This window comes from Alligator mississippiensis, chromosome 3 (assembly GCF_030867095.1).
Source record: "Alligator mississippiensis isolate rAllMis1 chromosome 3, rAllMis1, whole genome shotgun sequence".
Classification (NCBI taxonomy): Eukaryota; Metazoa; Chordata; order Crocodylia; family Alligatoridae; genus Alligator; species Alligator mississippiensis.
The window spans coordinates 205,408,755-205,429,341 of NC_081826.1; the positions used below are offsets into that span (position 1 = coordinate 205,408,755).

Sequence of the window (20,587 nt, forward strand, 5' to 3'; positions counted from 1 at the left end):
TGGGGGAAAGTATGGGCAAAGCCCTTCACCTGCTCCAAAGACCAGGGACTCTAGTCAGAGGAGCAGGGAGCAGCTACTCCTCTACTGGGCAGTAGTAATAGCATTTAAAGCCTGGGGGTGCAGGAACTGGGATAGAGATGGCTTCCCTGGACCAGTTCCTGGCCCCAGGGTTTTGCAGTCCCTGCCCCTGCCACCCCACTGAGTGGTAGGAGCAGCAAGGGGAAGCCAGAGGGAACCAGCAACGTCTCCCCACCTCTTTCTCAAATCAGACTGCCTGGTTGGGGAAGAGCCAGGGAGGATAGCTGCTGCTCCCCTCCCCTCCTCAACCGGAGCATTGAGGAAAAGACCCCAGCTCCTTCCCCAAACTGGGCAGTTCTGAAGAGTCAGTAAGCAGTAGTTGTTGCTCACCTCCTCTTCCAAAGCAAACCAAGAGAAGAGCCTAAGTGTTCACACTTGTGAGACAAACTCACTGGAAAGATTTTCTAGGTTAAAACCAATAAGACCGGCTTCCAAAAAGGGCATTTTCCCCCCAGGAGAAATTCAGTGAACACTTGTACATTTCTCATTTCTACTGCGAGACCAGTTCTTTCAGCAGAAATGTAATACTTGTGCATGGCCACAGTTGTTGCCAGAGGACCAAAGACTAGTCTGGACATGGTCCAACCTGAGAGATTCTTTTTGCACGCTACTCTCCGTAGAATTAAATATTTCAGGTGAATAGGGGAACAATGATTTTTCTGTCATTGGAAAGAAAGTGGTGTCAGCAGTTGGCCACTTAACAACTTGTATATATTATAGTGGAATTTGTGTAGTTGTACATGGTGAAACAGAAAAACATATTATTCTCGATGTTGCTTTTAATGCCACACTGAAGATTGAATTTTGGTTACACAATACAAAAGTTTTTCTTAAACACGATGTATGGAAATATGGCTCTTTTGCTTTGCTGCAACAGAAGTTTGACCATTCACAGTCAGTAGTATTGCACAGGGTAATCTACGGTTCAGCTGTAAGGCTTTTCTTCCAATTTGTATTTTAGCTGCATCACGGCTAAATTTTCACTTAGTTGAGTGCTTCTTGACTATGTCAATGTATTCCTGCACATCATCAGGCGATCCCAGGACAATGGGTAGTCTCTGGTGGATATCCTCAGGCACTACATCCAGCACTGCCTGATTCCCTGTTGTTGCCATTCCCCCAGCCTTCTCTATTACAAAAGCCATGGGGTTACATTCATAGAGGAGTCTCAGCTGGAAGATGAAAACCAGAATTATAGTGGTCAGCACAATCAACTCTCAATATATTATTCAATATGGTACTAAAATACATCAGCAATAAATACTTTGCTGTCAAGGACAGGGGTGGCACAGGGCAGTACAGGGCCCTGAGCTGTACAGGGAAGGGTTAACCTTAAGCTCACCCAGTTGCAATACAGTTAGGGTGTACTGCAGCTGTCCAACAAAGAGTAGGGGCTTAAAACTGAATCTTGAACCAGTTACCCCAAAAGGTATACCAAAACCTATATTTGGCCCTGTTTTTCCCTACATAGTCCACATGAGTACTTTGTTGCCTTGTCTACTTGTCTGTTAATAGTTGAAACACCTGAAAGAATACTTCAAAACTGAGTATTTGGGAGTGAACAATACTAGCATTCAAGATTGTGTTACTCTTCATAGGCTTAACACAGCAACAGACCATTTTTAGCTTGTGTGGAAGGGAAAAAAAAAAAGGCCCTGACTGTAATATTATGTTTGTGTAATGGTAACTGCATCTTATCTAAAAGCTGAAGCAATAATTTACCTGAAACTTTTTCAAAACAGATTAAAGGTCTTTGCTGATTAAACAGTTCTCCCCTCATGTTGGGCTAGGGGCTGGATCTATGCATAACTTTCTAGATGGTGGTACTGCTGCTAGATTTAGGATGCAGGTGTTTACTCCCTTGGTGGTATTTATCTCATGGAGAAAGTTGCCTTTTTAGGCTTAATGTGCCAACTACTGGTTTCTCAATGCAATACAGACAGTTTCCTTTGCTGTAGATGGTACTATATGGCTAGGGATATGCACAAGCATGGTGAATGAGAGGTTGTATGACAGCTGATCATCTGAAATGCTCTCATTGACACAGACTTTGGAATGCTCTCCACAGTCTGGGCACAGCAGAGAAGGGGGAAGCAATGAATTAGAAAGGGGGGGACAACTTGCTTACTTGCCAAGTGTTACAAATTAGAACTTGGTTAACCTTCAGGACTTGCTTAAAGCTATTCAAGCCAGCCAGGGAGGAAGGCTGTTTGAATAGTCCCTTGAAAACTAGTGTGTCCACAATCGGAGCCTCATGGGGTGCAATTCTAATAAGACATTTCTTATTGTCAGAGCTTGAAAACTTATTTTCTTGCAGAGGTCTGTGGGGGCAGGGTGGATGAGTTCACTGGGCCTCAAAAGGCAGTAACTCATTTCTGCGAAGGGGGGTGGGAAAGCAAAGAGCAGGCCTCTAAAGATGAGAGGCAGAATGGCTAGAGACATGGGACATGAACAAGATGGCAGGAGAACAAGGGAGAGTGAGATGGAAGCCAAAGTTCCTTTAAGGTGTAAAGAATTGTGAGCTGGAAAGCCTAGGGTCTCTGGTCCACACAGGATCAGTGGAGAAGGGTTGGCTGGAAGCAAAATAACCTTACAAATACCTGTGAGGAAGGGCAGAATTGAATAGTTTGCTGAGAAAGGACTCATTTCCCACTGAACAAATCTAGTGCATTTAAAGTGCTCAAAAAGGGGAAAGACTTCTAAATCCTGCAATACAAGAAACTATGCCAAAAACTACATCTTTTGCCACCTGTAACTCTGGGTCTATTGTGGTCACCACCAGATTTTTAGAAGCAGGCTGTTAAGTTAAAAGTGAAAGTGTTTTTAAAGAAAATACTGATGCTCTTTAAATTGGATTATTTTAGTTTTACCTTTCCCTTTGGGCTTTTGGAGTTTGCTGGATATAAGAAGATTCCTCCATACACCAGAGTACGATGTACATCAGCCACCATAGAACCTATATACCTCGCACCGTATGGAGAGCTGCCATCCTGCATAAAAGCATATGATTAAATCTTGTTAACTTTTTACTGGTAATAATAATACTTGACTCCTATATTTCATTTCCCACTGGTAGCGATCAACATAATTGACAGACGGTTTAATCATTGTACCCATTTTACAGCTAAGGAAAACTGAAGCATAAAGGCAAAGTAACTTGCCCAAGGTCACACAACAAGTTAGTGGCAAAGCCAGAAATAAAATGAGACTCCCAGTTCCCATTCCAATGCCCTCTGGGGCTCTGCTCTACTCCTTAGCCTTCTTCTCTGCTTCCCACTGCCCCTGGGGCCCTACTTAAGGCTGCCCACGCTGTCTGTCCCAGGGGAGCAGGCAGGGAAGGGTTAACCGTGGCAGTGGTGATGGTAGTAGCCTGGTGATGGCAGTGTCTGGGTAGGCAGATTAACCCTTTCCTGCCCACTACCCCAGCAGAGAGAGCACGGGTAGCCACAAGGAAGCAGGAGAGATATGGGGGTGGGAGTGAAAAGGGCTGTGGGGTGTGGGTAGGGGAAGGCAGTAGGCCCAATCCAGGCCATCTGAGGAAGGGGAACGGGTGGGGCATCTACACCTTAGTGTAACAGGAGCTGGTAACAGATCAGAGATAATCCTGCCCTGGAATGTATAGTGAGTAGAGCTGTGCAAAGCTTCAGTCCCTGATTCGATTTGGCCTGATTTGATGGCCAAATCTCTGAACTGAATCGGAGGACTGAATCTCTCTGAATTGAATTGGAACCCTCTGAATCAATCTGGAGGGATTCAGAAACATTTGGTGATTCAGACATAGGCACAGCTTTAAATGTTTTTTTTTCTACATACCTCTAAGTAGCAGGCAGCTCATGAATATTGTGATGCTGGAGTGCATGGTGCATCCCACAAGCACAGGGGGGTTCCTCCTGCCAAGTGAACTGGGACCCAGAAGTAGACCAGAAGCACTTCCAGTCTACTTCCGGGTCTGCTGGAGAGTGTGTGGGGGGGCTCCCTGCACCCCTCTGGCTCAGCAACTAGTGCCACCTGTCTGGGGGGACACCTGGGGTCCCCCTGCAGCTGGGAGGGCATGGGGGGACCCCCTTGCACACTCCCTGGTGGACCCGGGAGTGGACCGGAAGTACTTCCAGTCAGCTTCTAGGATAGCCACCAAGCATGTGGGGGGGCTCCCCCACATTCCTGTGGCATGCGAGTGCTGCGATACTGGGGCAGATGGAGCAAGTCATGCCTAGTACCTTGAGGTATGTAGAAAAAGCATTTAAAGCTGTGTCTGTCTGAATCATTGATTCTCCAAATCAGCATAGAATTTTCAGATTCTGATTTGGCCATATCAAATCGGGGGACAGTGATTTGAATCAACAAATTGAATCGCTGTTCCCGATTTGGGCCAAATCTAAACTGAATAGGGCCCACTTCGCACACCCCTAATACTGAGTGCTAAAAGTAGTTTCAGATCTCAGAACAACAGTAGAGTCTCCCTATGCCTGAAGTAGGGCACTTGTGCCTGAAAGCTTGCAAAGAACTTTTTTCCAACTATGCAGTTGGCCTAATAAAAGGGTATCACATCTACCCAAAGAACCTTGCCTTTCAGGGATACAGGTAGTTTCAAGTGTTGATGTGCAGACAGTCCAGGCATTAAGAGCTCCAGGAGCTACCCAAAATTCCTACTGTGCAACAAGACCCGTAGGAAACTAAGGCTGCTCTCTGGCTGTGGAGCAGAAACCATCCTTACTCCTCTCTATCCAACTGTGGAAGTTCTCTTCAGGTTATAGAAAGTTAGAATGTTACTGTTTTAACATATCTTGTATTCTCCTATTTACTCCTAACAACTTTACTGTTTAATCTCTAAATATACCACTCTCTTGGTGCTCTTCATTCTTCTACGTATATGAGCCCTGCCTTTATAGCCTGAGTCTGTAAGAAGATCATCAGCATATAAAAATGATTAACTTTAAAAACAAGCTTTCAGGTTTATCTGTAGAAAAGGAAAAAAATCTTTTCAAAGTCCATCTAACCATCTTTTTTTGTAGGGGTGGGAGAGGTGGAGAAGCATGGGAAATGGAATTGAGTTTCTAATTACTTTCTTTTGGCAGCATTGTCACTAGAAGCTTATCTCTGGTTTCATTCAGTCAGAACTATTGCTACTCTGGGAGAAAATTTAATATGGGAATGTTACAGACTGATAGGTTGTAATAAATATATTAACCCTAGTGACAGTGATCTCAATGATCCTGCTGCTCTGGTCGGGCTGCTTTTGTAAGCTAGGAGTAATGTACATGAGAGGCTTGGGGTGGGCTAATTAGCACTGTTAATCTGATATTAATTATCCCACCTCCAGCTATACTGCCTCAGGTTTAGGAAGCAGCCTGCCCAGAGCAGAGCAGTGTGCTTAAGAAGACTAAAGCTGGGGATGTAAGTTTACCACATAGACAGCACCAATTTTTCCTTAGGCTTCTTGCTCTTTACTAGAATGTCTTCAAGTTAATTTCATAAAGAGGAGACATGAAACTCCAGGGACAGCAGTTCAAACTGAATGTGGTACAGAGAAAATGGGGAAGACTTTGTTGGTAGTTCTGCCTCAGTTTTTTTGGATGAGCGCCAACTGTGATATGAAAGGCTTTGTAAGTGTGCTTGATCCCTCTGTGCTGAGTACAATGAGAATGGAGACAATGTATTTCTTACTCTGGTCTTCTTGCTCAGAGGAGGGTAGGGGCAATATAAGGAAGCTTTGGTTACAGATATACTTATGGCTGTGTTTTCAGCCTGCATAGCTATCAAATGTGCACCAATTTCATGTAATGGCAGAGCTTCACCGAAAAGGTATTTGCCTAATTTATGTTACATATTGTATTGTCAAAAGCCACCTACTGAGCTATTCTTTCATAGCTGTGCTGTCGGTAAGGGAAGAGGATTATTTAACCAATTACTGCATAAAATACTGCTACTGAAAAAGCAGCACACCTTTAAGTCTTGTAGAAAAGACTTCTACAAGACCTTTGGTCTTATTTTAAGCTAATACATAACTCTAACTCTAAGCATGTATTTAATTTCTTCCGGGGTGTAGGTTGTAGCCATGTTGGTCTAAGGACATAATCAGATTCACCCAAAGAACCTCATCTGCCTATCTTTTATTAGAGCAACTTAAAGAGTTGGAAACATTTTCTTAGCAAGCTTTTTTTTTTTTTCCCCCAACTATTTAAGTTGCTCTAATAAAAGATATCGGATTCACCCAAAGAACCTTGTCTGCCTTTAATTTTTTTAGGATTTTACTTCTGTTACCATGGCATATTACAAATATGTAATCAACAAAAGAATTCTTTGCAACTTTAAGGGGTTGAACATTCAGCTGAGCCTATGTAGTTTGCATGGGGATACTGCAGGTAGCACGCATGAGATGCAAAGTCACCCGTGGCTATTCAGGGTTTGTCTATACTGTGTTAGCAGCTATGAGGACACACTATCTACCTGAGTCTATTGATGCACTTCACACTTGGAAGTTTGCCAGCGCAGCTGTTCCAGGCTCAACCCCAGTGTCCATTCTCTGGTCTAGAGACTAAGGGCTCTATAACAGGAATAGCCTTGCTTGTGAGCTGGCTGTGCACTGCACCTGTGGACTTTGAGTGAAGCAGGCTCAAGCCTGCATGATGCTAAGAAATCAGATAGTTTTTAAAGCAGGCCTTGGAATTCTAGTGAAATTGAAATAGAATGAAACTGAAATCTTAAGTCTACCAACATTTTCAAGTACATGAGAAAGGAAAACAAACTCCAACTTTGTAAAAGCAAAACTTTGTGGAGTATAGAGGCAACATATTTACACTAAGTGATTTGAGAAGCCTTTGAATAATAAAACCTATAATTATTTAGTTAGTCTATAAGGCACGTACCTACTCTGCCTTCTGTCTAATCTTAGACTAAGATGGCCAATCACCTTTCTTCTCTTAAAACAACACTCCATACCCAGAACAGTAACTGAATGCAAAGTTTAATATTTAAAAAAAAATTTTTTTTTTTAGCATGCATTTACTTTTCATAGACAGAGCTTCACAAATTTCTTATTTACCTCGGGGAACTTCTTCTTTTTGATATACTCGGTGACTGCAGGATCAAAATATTTAGCATAGCCCTCATTGAGACTGTAGATATTTCCCTTCTTTTTGATTTTCACATCCTTATCGACCAAAATGAATTCTCCAATTGCCTAAAGATAAACATTTCATAACTTTTTTTTAAGCATGTCTTTATTTACAGGAGTAAAAACAAGTCACTGGTATGCGTGTCTTGGTGAAAACCTACTACAGATTCCACTTCCTCTTAATGATTCAATACTTATGAAAGGTCAGATCTGTTTGCACCCTCAAAATTCTGTGCCAAAAGGTTTGTTCAGCATAGGTCCACTCAGTTCTGTCTCCTTTTTTTAAACTGATGATAAAATACAATTGTGAGTAATTCTGGGGATTGAGGTTGCCAGAGGCCACTGAACAAATATACGTTGGCAATAAGTTTTCAATCCCTACCAGCTAGGATCACTGAAGCCAAAAAACAGAACATGAGAGGATCTCTTTGCTGTACCCCAGGGCTGTCCAACTGGCCAAAGGGGTTAAATTGCACTCTCTGGGCTACCACCCAGTGGCTGCTGCTTCTCTTCCCCCTCCCCACCCTCTCCCCTCTGTGCTAGCTGCAGAAGCAGCTGGGGGCTCTGATCTCCCTTTCCCTTCAGCTTCCCCCTCCCTGGCCCAGGGGGCAATGCAATGCAGTATGGGGCAGCCCACAGTACCAAGGGGAGGGGAGGCATGCATTATATGGTTCTGAGGGGCCATGACCTCTGCTGGTGCAGCCCCCAGCTGCTTAGAAGTTGGACAGCTCTGTTGTAGTTGGCTTGAGTGGCTGTTTGTCTCTGCTGTAGTAAGCTTCCACTTTTTTTTTTTAGAAAAAGGACACACACAGCTAGCAGAAGAGTCTTAATATCTAAATATAAACAAACAGTGATAATGCATGCAGACATTTAAGTCATTACTAAGCTTAACATCAAGCTCTACTTCCTTGAAGCCAAATGACCATGGTAACTTCCCAAAATATACGAGTGGCTGCACCATCCAATTTGCACTGACATGTCTTTAATTTAAACTGAGTCACTTCAGCCCGGCCACACTTACATTAAATGTGCCTTCTATGTCAAAAGTCACATGGTCAAGAGGTTCTCAGATATCAAACACATACACACACGTCCTACTTACTCTTTTAAAGATCAAAGTGTCATCTGAAAGTGTGAAAGAGGGTTAAAATATTGCTGCTGCTCCACTTCAAAGTATTTGTATTGTAGGACTCTGGTGTTGATGATGACAACAAGGTTTTAACTAGTTTAAAGTTATGCAGGGCTGTTCAGCTTCTTAGTGGCTGGGAGCCAAAGGTCCCGCAGGCTGCACCAGTGGGGGCTATACTGAGGCAAGCCAAGGGCCCCCCAGGCCACATGAGAACTCCCCTGTCCACTGCACTGTGCACTCTTGCTCTCTCCCCCTTGCACGTGTTCCCAACCTCACCTTCAGCTCTCTGGGGCATGCTGCGCTGCACTGCACTGCCCTGCCCTCTGGATTGGGGGCAGGCAATGAAATCTAGAGCAAGTGGAGGGAAGAGGCCTGGAGATTCCAGTCTCAGTTGCAGAAAACAGTGACGGGAATAACTGCTAGGGAAGAGGCCTGGAGCTGCAACTTAACTCCTTATGGGCTACATGTGGGCTGCAGACCACCAGCTGGACAGCCTTGAAGTAATGTATTAAACTCAAAGGCACAGTTCATAGCCTTATGGGGAATTCTGGACTGCAAGAGATTATTTTAAATATGGGTAACCTTGCCCCCTCCCCCCCCTGTTACCCGGGCCCACTCCAAACTCAGGAAAACCAGACCCAGAGCTGGAATGAACTCAGCCTCCAGACTGTTTTGTGGGCTAGCAGGAGGAGAAGTGGGAAGAAGCTGTAAGATGGGAACCTTTTTGCTTTGTGAAAGAAGCAGGGGCTTTGCTCTCTGATATGCTCCATGCACCACTGAAAGAGGCCCCAGGTGGATTGTGGTGGAGCCTGGTTTGAGTGCAGCTCAGAGAAGGATCAACTTCCCCACTGCAGAGACCCCAGCAGAGAATCTGACTGCAACAAAGCAGGGCCTGAGGGAGTTTCATTTAAAAAAGCTGCAGAAGTTAATACAGTCAGTGTGATTGTGGAGCAGTAAGAGTCTTTGTGCCATCTAGGACAGTTGGGACCGTGCATAAGGTGAAGTCTCACCCTGAAGGGTCCCTGTGAGACTGCCAGAGTTGAGGTTTAAAGTTGAAAGGGGTGACTTTATCAGATTTCTGTGCTGGGTTACAGCTTGCTGTTTGGATGCTTGTATGTGTAAATAATTCAAACTTTTTGTACCATCCTGTTAAACTGAGGGGGAAGCTGATCTTGGGGAAACCAAGTCAGCCACACACCTACGCCTCCTTGCAAAAGGGATTACATGTATATCACCTCGGATAGCACGTGCATATTTGTTTTACCAACCTGAAGATCCTCATTTCAGGACACCACTGATCTAAAACCTACTTTTTCTTCAGTAGAAGTGAAGAATACCAAAAGCCTTTGGAGACTTACGTATGCCTATCAAAAGTAGACTAAAGCATATCTGGAGATCAGAGTTAGTGTTGAAGCAGCTCCCTATATGGTACCTTTGGGGACATCTTTCTTGTAAAAATGTCATTTTGATATCCCTTTCAAAAAGCCAGAACAAACAACTTAAGCCGTTCATGCCAGCTATAGGATTCCTTACCGGATCAAGCATAAAACAGTTGACACCAGAAACGGTAGCCAGCACCAACATTGTGGCACTCCCATAAAGAGCATAGCCAGCTGCCACAATGTTACGCCCAGACTGCAAAGCATCTCTCTCAGAAGGTTCATCAGGGGATGTCTGGAGTAGGAGAGAAGGATGTCAATTCTTTTAAAATTTTACATGTGAAATTATTTACATGACAATCCATTTTATACGCTTAATTCCTTCATTATTCTGCAGTAATAGAGCTTCACAGAATATTAAATTTAAGATAATGTTGTATGCTTTGGAACTACTAGACTTAAGGCAGCACATGCTGAACTGGCAGAAGGGCAGCAACTGCATATTTATTATATTTACTTGAATCCAAGACAACCCTAAATTTTAAGCAGACCACCCAGTAATTAAATTCTATTCATGGAAAATCTAAACACTTTGTTATAGATTCTCTACATAGAAAACTAATTATTGGGGCATCATCTTTAATTAATCCCTCCCACTGCTGAAGGGAGGTAGATAGTATGGGGTGCTCAAGCAGTTTGCCCCTCCTAGTGTTTTGCCCTCCTGCTACCTCTGCCCCTTTCCTACTCCACCCCTCCCCTTCCAGCCTCTGCTCCTCCCTGCCCTTCACCCCCCTAGCCTCTGCTTGTCCTTGCCCCCACCCCTCGGGTCACTGCTCCATACCATCCTAGTTCTAGCTTAGGGCACTGAGCACGGCCCCAGCCTAGCGCCCATAGCAGCAGTGCAGGCTGTACACTGCTGCTATGAGGCTGGGCTGGAGCTGTGCTCAGTGCCCCAGGCTGCAGTGTGCATAGGGTCTGCCAATGCAAAGCAAAGGTAAGGGGAGGAGGGAGATGAGAAGGCAGGGAGCAGAGGCTGCATGGAGGTGGGGGTGCAAAGGTGGCAGGGTTGGGGGGTGGCAGGCAGAAGCTGCAGCTAGTCCCGACCCAGGGTAGAGGCTGGACCCGGAGCCACAGCAGCCACCTGTTCCAACCCCCTTCCCTCCCCCCCCCCCCCCCCCCCCCCCCCCCCGATTCTAAGATGAGGGGCTTTTTTCCTCCCATGTGAAATGGGAGAAGGGGCGGGGGAACTCAATCTTAGAACTGAGTAAATACAGTAGCATCAATGACTCGTGGCTTAGTTCAATTAGGTAAGAAATCCTTCCTTAATCAAGCTTTCTTAGAAATAAAAATAATGGTTAGGGTGCTGGTGCCACTGCTTATCATGCTCACTGGTATTATCTCATTGTTTCTCGCTGCTACTTTAGACTGTCTCTATCTGTTTTTGCTCTTGCAAACATGCCTCAAGACATTATGAGGCCTCTTCCTCTGCATCTATGTCAACAGATGCCCATAGTGGCAATGCAGCATATGTCAACAAGAGGATTTTTTTTCTGCTTATCCAGCTACACTGTTCCCTGAACCATATAACCTAAGCCATGGGGTCAAAGATCGACAGAGCTGCAGAGCTGCTTCATCAGGCTCACGAGGCTCCTGGAGAGGTCAGGAATTCAGGGATGGTGCAAGCTGAGTTGGGGCCCATCATCAAATTCCTGGCTATGGGGTCTTGCCAAGGAAATGTCAGTGGTGGTGGATGAGCAGCAGCTGCATTAGCCTCTTGCCACTGCTGCTCACCCCAGAGGGGTCTGGATCAGGGGGCATGAGGGGTCAGTTGTTTCATACCCCTGACCTAAGGCAACAAAAGCACTTGTCTCTTGCAAGAGGTTTTGTCAATAACCTCTACTGCAGGGAATGTGCCAGGTGTGTTGATTAGGGGCTTTGATTTCCTGCTTCCATCCAGTGTCGCTATATCACCAGAACTTTGACATGGACCCAGCTTTAGACTATTAGCTCCTTGAAGCTGGGACTCTCTCTCTTTGTACAAAGTGCTGTGCAAACACAAAACAAGGTATAAGTGTCAAGTCAAAGCTTGGATGGAATGCAGGAAGTAGGAAAAGGGCACAGGCAGTGAAGTTCCCTTACAGGGATTGCGAGTGCAACTTAATACAAAAATTGGAGGTCAAATTAACAACAAAAAAAAGCAGAGTGGAACGTTTGTCACTGTTTGCAACTGATAAACAGTGCAAAATATTCTTTTGCTCCATTTGAAAACTAAAATCACAGAAGTTACTTTTAGGTGTATACAAATGTGGGATAAGATGCTTGAAATAGGTGAGTCTTATCTGAATTTGCTCAACCATTTCCAAGTTTGAGACCTGTTAATCTTGTATTTCAAGCTTATCCAAACAAAGTGTTTAACTCTTACAATGAATTAGGCCATTATATTTATATGCTGTGCTATGGTCCAAACTCAGTTCCATATTTGAAGCCTATCCTCAGGCTGGCAGACCTTATATAAGATGTACGAAATAATCAGTTTCATGGGGGAAAAAAGCATCAAACTCGTGTTCCACATCAGTGACTCAACCTTTTTCAGCGTCAGGGCACCTATCCGCCACTTTTTTTTTTTGAATGTGGTAGCACCCCCATTTGAGAACAACCGTTGGAACTGTCTAGGTGCTTCGCAATAAGGTTCTGCTGCCCCCAGGTAAAACTGCCCCAATTTCTGCTACACAGTCAGCCTGGGAAGGTCTGAGGCACACGTGCTGTTCCTGCTGCATTATGGCGCTCTTATCAGCCTAAAGCAGGCAGGAGCTACCTCCGTGCTGTGTAATCCTTCCCAGTCTGGCTCCCTATGCTTGTCCTAGAAAGAGGTGTGCCAATGGAACTATCCTGCATGCCTCTGTTCCCAAAAGGAGGGATCGTCTACAGAGGCCGCTCCAGCCAAGTCGGCTCCATCCCTTTTAAGCTGATCAAAGAGCAGTTTTACCTAGTTGCGGCAGCACCTACATAGTGGCACCCCCTTTATAGGGGCTCGCAGCACCCCACTTGAGATCCACAGGTCTATCTTGTCCCAACAGGACCTCATAGTTACTCATATAAACTTCACACCACCTATTCACAGCCAATTAAATATCAATTAGTATTGCACATATGTAGGTTACCTTTTTAAGCAAGTACTACATATTGCCAACAAAGGTACTTATAGCCTACTGTTTATATAGGTAAACTAATCCTGAAATCCTCCCTGTATAAAATGTTTAATTGGATTTTATAGTTTTCAGGTGCAATTTTATTCCACCCAGGGCTGGCTAAGGATAAAGAATGAATAGGTGTTTTCTTCAGTGTCATAACATGATAGCATTACATGTTACCTTTCTGTAGATGGAAAAGATGGTCCCAATGGAAACAAGGCAGTCAATATTAGAAGAGCCATCTAGAGGATCCATGCAGACTATATATTTGCCCTGGAAAATACAAGTAGAGAAGAACTTAATATGTCATAGTTAAGCCTATTTTAAAAGTTTTCTTGTGAAGAGTAACATCTAACTCTGGAATACTGTACATTCCACTTTAACACAATATTGAAATCTGGCAATTTTGTAAAAAATGCGGTTCTCCCCGCCAATTTTTGGCTTTATAATAATATTTTCATTTTTTTCCCCATTTTTTCATATAAACAAGGAATACTGCCAATACAAGAAAAACAGCAAAACTTACTATAAATAAATTATTTTAAATGCCCACAGTAAACAAAAAATGTCCTTTTTTACTTACGGTAATATTAAAGAGTTATTTGCAGTAATAGTTGGTTGGTTTGTTTGAACCTGTTTATATCCTTTTAAACTATATCTCCATAGGAACTGATTTAAGCATGGAAATGTTGTAAAGGCAGTAAAATAAACTACAATTAGAGAGACAGTAATTGTGCTTTAGGGAAAAGTACATTAGCTCAGATTCAGCATAAATATTTAACTGGGATGAACTTTGTTTATTTAAGGGGTTATAACAATGCATCTCGACAGCCTTCTGCCTACAAAAGGTAGTCCAGAGTTCTTATTTTTGTCAAGGAGCAGAATAATACTAGTAAAAAGTTAATTTTGGTATCTCTACAATTCAGTGATTTAGGAAATATTTCATTCAAAGAATAGGCTAAGATTTTGCTAAGTTCTATGAGCTTCAGGGACAGTTTGTCCGAGTAAGGACATCAGGATTTTATTTACTGTGAAATGTCACCTTAAATGATCTACTAAAGAAGCTACAGAAGAGTCAAGTGACTGAGAGCCAAGTTGGATGAAAGAATGTGCATACGAATTGTTCCAGAGATCAGAAAGGAAAGATGACAGAATTTAAGGCCCAAAATGGGAAAGAAAATGTTGTTGGAAGAGAACTGTAGGAAGAAAGAAAATATCAAGAAACCAAGCAAGAGGGAATAAAGACTCAGCTGAGAGAATTAAGTCAACAGAAAGTGAAAGAGGTTGATTTTGAGAGAGTTCACTCATATTTTCCCACATCCAGAAAAATTCAGACCTTTGGCCAAGTTTCTCCGAAATCTTTAGGTCAGGTTTTATTTGTACACATTTAAAGGAAAATGTAACTTGAAATCAAGTTCTGAAAAGGTTTGCAAATTACTAACCCTTTTGTCAGGTTCTACTATTACAGCACTTTTGTTTTCTTCTGATACAATAACACATGTGCTGAAGGATGACTTGAGCACATTAATCACCAGGTCATTGGAAAGGATATCCAGCTTCTTTACTTGGTCTCCTGTCACATTGGTGGAACCAGCAATTCCATAGCTATAGCAATGAAAAAGATTGTTCCTCATCAGACAATCTACGATCTGTTAGTCATTTAAACTTAACATGAAATAGCAAATAGTTTGTGCCAGGGTTTTAAGGAAAGCCAAAGCACTGAACAGACGGAAGTTGCTAGCTATGCATTTGGAACAAGACATTAAGTACTAGATTAAGTTTTGACAATGGCCTCCCTCTTCTGTAGGTGTAGGTGGAATATTTCCCTCCATTCAGATCAACAGCTAGTTCTTTCAAAGTTGAGACCCTTGCTAGGAATTTAAGACAGGAAAGCTTCGTTTCTTCTTGAAATGAATATACTTTATGCTTGCATTGAAGTACATTTTACAGCAGTTGTTTCAGAAGATATAGCAACCACGGTTTTCTAGTGCTACTAATACATGTCCTAACAAACAAACACTACTCTATACTGATAGAAGCTTTTTGAGTCCATGAGTCTTCTGCTACTTGCTGTATGTGTGAAATTATTTTCATTTTTATTATATTTCTCATTAAGTATTGACACGGCTCATTACTACAGGCATTTTGAAAGTGCTGATCAGCATAGCACCTGACCTACCAATAACATGTAAAATATTGTAAGAATGATGTTGCAGAAAAGCTGCTTCACCTTTTATTTACCCCTGCAAGAACCCCCCCCCCCCACTCATTTCCTGTTTTGCTGTCAGCATGAAGCATGCGTAGTATTAGCTCTGATTGGCTGACTTGTGGCAACACCCCTGTTCTCTTCTAGGGTTGAATCTGAAAGCCTTATTCTTCTAAGATGCAAAACTCTATTCTTTTACAGTGCAATCAGGAAAAAAGTGTTTCATTGAATTTAATATTAAATGGTGCCAACATATTAAATTACAGACAGCAATTGATCATTAAGCCAGATATTATCAATCTTGGTCTTCTAGCCCATCTACCTGGTTTTCCAGTTCAAAGGTTGGGTATTCACTGAATCAAATTCAATTTAATGAAGACTCTGCCAACTGCAAGGATTTGGGTTATTTCACATCTTGTATACCAATAAACCCACTGGGCCCTTTAAAAAGGAAGAGTCAAAACTCAACACTAGCGACCTTCAGCAAAGACTAGCTAGAGAAAAGAGGGAAATAGTAGCTACCTTCAGCAAGGACTAGAGAGAAGAGGAACAAAACTAGAAAATGCCAAAATGGAGTCTGAAGACTTCCCAGCATTTGCTTCACCTACCAAGCTAGTCTAAGATATACATGTTAATTATTTATGCCATTATAGATCAGAGTCAAAAGTTGAGTTAGGTTTTTTTTTTTTAAATAAAGTAGTAGTATCATCACAGGTGGTGTTGACAGGGCTTTTAATATGAGGGGGACTGTTTTCTGTTCAGCTGTTTTATAAGTTTCTATTATTTTGTACTCTGTGATCTCATGTTGAGGTTGCTCCTGCTGGTGGGCCTAGACAGGGAAGTATTAGGGTAGGGCAGGAGAGCATACATTTCCTAGGTACGGTCCAGTAATGCCAATATTTACAGGCCAATGCTAGCTTGATCACCAGAAGAGCAGCTTTCCCTTGTACGGCACTCTTGGCCATATTTAAAAGGTGGGGTCAGTCTGCTCCTTCTACACTAACTAAAGTAGGTAGGTAAAGGTATCTATCCATCTACCTGTAGAGATCTATAATCTACATACAGAAACACAGGGAGATGGGTATATCTCTCTCTATACATATATAAATGTATCTATATCTCTATACAGAGAGATAGCCCAAGCTTTGCTGAGCTAAAGCTGTCTTCATCAGCTCTCTAACGTAGACTCCATCTCTTTATCTACAGGTAGCTGGGATGATCTAGTTGAGGATGGTTCTGCTTTGAGCAGTGGTTGGACTAGACTAATGATTTGCAACCTTTTTTTGGTACCAGGACCCATTTGTGAACCTTGATGGCCAGTCCTGACCTCCTGCCCCAGCCCCCCAGTGTGAGGGGAAGGGGGTAGGTGTGTGTGGGGCCTGGGGGGCTCCAGGCAGCCTTTTCTCCCTTTAAAGGAGAATCCATTTTTGAAGCTTATACATGACCCTTTCATAATATACTCTTGCGACCCACTTTTAGGTCCTGACCCCTGGGTTGAGAAACGCTGTACTAGAGGACTCCCGAGGTCCCTCCCACCCCTCATTGTCTGTGACTCTGATGGCCAGTCCTGGCACAAGCTTCCCTGAGCTGAAGTTCACCTCCTCAGCTGTCCAGACGGCCAGATCTCTGTGTCTCGCCACAGGGGGAGACAGATGCCTCTATAAAGATGCGTGGCCCCAGCAGGCCTCCTCACACGGACACCCCCTCCCTCTCCGCCCCGCTCCCTCTGTGCGGACGGAGCAGGCGGTTCCCGCGGCTGCTCGGCTCCAGCCCGGGCCCGCACTCACAGGTTGGCGATGCCGGCCTTGCGCACGGCGGTGGAGATGGCCTTGACGGCGGTGCACAGCGAGTTGAGCAGCTGCGTGAACTCCCCGGTGCCCCGCGCGCGCCGCCCCTCCTCCATCACGAAGCGGGTCAGGGTCAGCACGTTCGTGTCGAAGGGCGCACGGTCCGTCATGGTGGCAGCGTCGGGGACGACGACAAGGACGGGGACAGGTAGCGGCCACACAGCCAGGCCGAGCTGCCGCCGGCCCCGGAACTAGCCGCGGCCTCGGGGGAGGTGCCCGGCCCGGCCTATCGCGCGGCGGGGCAGGGCTGGACAGGCCAGGGCCCCGCCTCGCCCCGTCCCGCCTGCTTCGTGGTTACCTCAGTCCCTCAGCCTGCGTCCCAGAGCAGCTTCAGTTCTCCCTGCCTGCCTCCCAGTTATCCCAGTCCCTCCACTTGCCTCCCAGAGCAGCCTCAGTTCTCCCTGCCTGCCTCCCAGTTATCCCAGTCCCTCCACCTGCCTCCCAGAGCAGCCCCAGTTCTCCCTGCCTGCCTCCCAGTTATCCCAGTCCCTCCGCCTGCCTCCCAGAGCAGCCCCAGTTCTCCCTGCCTGCCTCCCAGTTATCCCAGTCCCTCCGCCTGCCTCCCAGAGCAGCCCCAGTTCTCCCTGCCTGCCTCCCAGTTACCCCAGTCCCTCCGCCTGCCTCCCAGAGCAGCCCCAGTTCTCCCTGCCTGCCTCCCAGTTACCCCAGTTCCTCCGCCTGCCTCCCAGAGCAGCCCCAGTTCTCCCTGCCTGCCTCCCAGTTATCCCAGTCCCTCCGCCTGCCTCCCAGAGCAGCCCCAGTTCTCCCTGCCTGCCTCCCAGTTATCCCAGTCCCTCCGCCTGCCTCCCAGAGCAGCCCCAGTTCTCCCTGCCTGCCTCCCAGTTACCCCAGTCCCTCCGCCTGCCTCCCAGAGCAGCCCCAGTTCTCCCTGCCTGCCTCCCAGTTACCCCAGTTCCTCCGCCTGCCTCCCAGAGCAGCCCCAGTTCTCCCTGCCTGCCTCCCAGTTATCCCAGTCCCTCCGCCTGCCTCCCAGAGCAGCCCCAGTTCTCCCTGGCAGCCCCCCAGTTACTTGGCTCCCAGAGGCTGCTGCCTTGTTTTCTCTGTCCCTCATCCCCTGCTCAAGGTCAACCCCCTAGAAGGAGCTAGACTATGGAGAAGGGTTTCCCTGCTAAACATTAGAAGCAAATCCACACGTGCTTTTTTTGGAGAACCTCATAGGCACGCACGTGGACATGAAGGCCTGTTGGGAAGCAGCCGAGAGCTGAACGTTTCTGTTCTGGTCCTGTTCACAGGAGCTCGTTGCTACCTCCTCCCTCTCTAGAAAAGGGCTAGTTAAGCGTGACTGTCAGTAACCGAGGACTAGGAAAGGCAGTTCAAATGCACTCTGCGGCATAGCTGGGGGCATCTCTTTGGTGGGACTACTTGGCTCTCCAGGTTGCTTTCCGTTTCAGCTAATATTTGTCCCCAACTGCATTAAAATAAATAACATGTCTAACTGCTCAAAAGCATCCAGGCTGTGTTGTATCCTGGAGCAAACCTCACCAACTGCTTCCAGCTTCCTCCTTTTTTTTTTGCTTCAAGCCTCTGAATTCAGGTGTAATTCTGCAATATGCAGAAAGACCAGCCAGGTCTGTCTGAAAAAAAAAATAGTCCTACTATATCCTTATATGTTTGGCCCGTACTGTTTAAATGTGATGGCTATAATGGGGAGAACAAGTACAGGTACTTTTTCTGCACCAGCTTTTCTGAATTGTGACATGTTACACCGAACAACTTCTGTAAAATTTGAGATCTAGTATAGATTTTTATGGCTCTTGGTAAAGTCAAACCCCAAATTATGCAATCTAAAAAGCAAACGTGTAAGTCCCTTTTATCTTGCATGGAAAAAAAAAAGGGGTCCTGATGCAACCTGGCCAAAGAGCACTGGAAAAACACCTGTTTAGTAACTGATTCTTCTGAACTTTTAACTTCAGCTGCCCAAATTCTGTTGCCTAAATCAGGGCTATCGAACTGGCAGCCCACAGATCACATGCGGCCCACAATTGGTCCTGGGTCCCCCACTGTACTATGTGCACACTCCTGGCAATGCAAGCTTTACTGGGATGAGGGGAAAATGTCATAGCTAGAAGAATGAGGGGAGTGGTGCCTGGGTGCGAGCCCAGAGAAAGGGGGATCATCTGTGGCCCCTGGGTTCCCACCCAGGTACCACTCCCCTCATTCTTCCAGCTTGTGTCTTGCCCCTATTTCAGGGGGCAGTGCAGCACAATACAGCCTGCAGTAACAGAAGTGTGCATCAGATACAGTGGGGGATGCGTGGCTTACTGATAAGGCATGCGCCGCCCCGGTCACTTATTAGAAGCTAGACAGCTCTGGTCTAAATATAAGGGAAAAAAGTAGCACCACCAACAGATTTAGAGCCAATCATAAAGTGGTACCATATCACTAACAAAAGTATTTATCAGGCACATAATTCCAATTTGTTATTATTAGAACTTGCTAAATAATGCTCCGGTTCTACAGTAGAAATCCAGACATGAAGGCATAACATATCAACAGTACTTCAAAACACATCTTACTGGACTTGGTGTTGGCTATGGGGGATGACCTGGTAGGGGAGCTGAAGATTTGTGGTAACCTTGTTGGTCACTGTCCCCAATCAATCAAATTCACCATACGGCGTAGAGTGGGTAAGATAACTAGTAGGGTGGAAGTGTGCTTAGGAGTTTAGTCAATGACGCACTGTAGCAGTGGGGATAGAGGGCATAGAGGGTGCGCAGAGGTGCACGTGCACCCCCTGAGAGCACTGGTGCACCCCTTAACCAGCCGCATTTGCCACTTAGGCAATGAGCAGGAGGGGCAGGCAGGAGTTTCGATGCCCCCCCCCCCCTTGCAAGTGGCAGCCAATCGCTGTAGCCACTTCCAGAAGCGATTGCAGCCACTCCCAGAAGTGGGAGGATTGCCCCCCCCCCCCCCCCGGTTGGCAAGATAGGCCACAGAGGACCCCCTTCCCTGGTTGGCGGGACTGGTTGAAGGGGGAGCATGTGCCCCCACCACAACTAAGACAGCACCAGTTGCCCATGCACTGCAGGATAGGAGTATTGGCAAGATGGGAGTCCAGGAAGGGTGGTCATTCCTAAAGGAAGCAATCCTTCGGGCACAGAGAGAGGCAATCCCAGTGCGAGGAAAAGGGGGGAAAGGGGACAAAAAACTTCCTTGGCTAAACAGAGAAATCCAGGAACCCAAAGGAGGCATATAGGTGGTGGAAGCGGGGGGAAGCTACCATGGAGGAGTATACCTACTTGGCCCGCACTTGCAGGGAGGCAGTCAGAAAGTCTGGCAACACAAATTAAAGACAACAAAATGTCTTTTTTAGGTATGTAGGGAGTAAAAGGCAGGCGCAGGGCAACATAGGACCCCTACTGAACAAGAAAGAGCAATTAGTGACAGACAGGGGGAACAAGGCTGAGGTCTTCAATGAGTTTTTTGCCTCAGTGTTCCTGAACAAGGGTCAAGATAAGTCTCCTAATGGGTACTTAGGTGGGCATCAAAGGGACACCCGCCTACCAACTGTCAACACTGACTTGGTGCAGAGTCACTTGGATGGACTGGATGTGTTAAAGTCGGCAGGCCTGGATGAGCTGCATCTGAGAGTACTGAAGGAATTCGCCAGTGTCATAGCAGA

The 20,587-nt window shown here is 45.5% G+C and overlaps 1 protein-coding gene across 1 annotated transcript; it reads right to left on the reverse strand.

The window, feature by feature from the left end:
* Window positions 1–839: 839 nt before the first annotated feature.
* Window positions 840–17,112, reverse strand: LOC102569790 (fructose-1,6-bisphosphatase 1). The gene is made up of 7 exons (XM_006266605.4): window positions 16,885–17,112; window positions 14,334–14,496; window positions 13,072–13,164; window positions 9,855–9,995; window positions 7,121–7,258; window positions 2,949–3,068; window positions 840–1,250 (listed from the first exon to the last, which is right to left on the reverse strand). Exons 1-7 carry the CDS (start codon window positions 17,052–17,054, stop codon window positions 1,059–1,061), a joined length of 1,017 nt encoding a protein of 338 aa, XP_006266667.1. The 5' UTR covers window positions 17,055–17,112; the 3' UTR covers window positions 840–1,058.
* Between the last annotated feature and the right edge of the window lie 3,475 nt (window positions 17,113–20,587).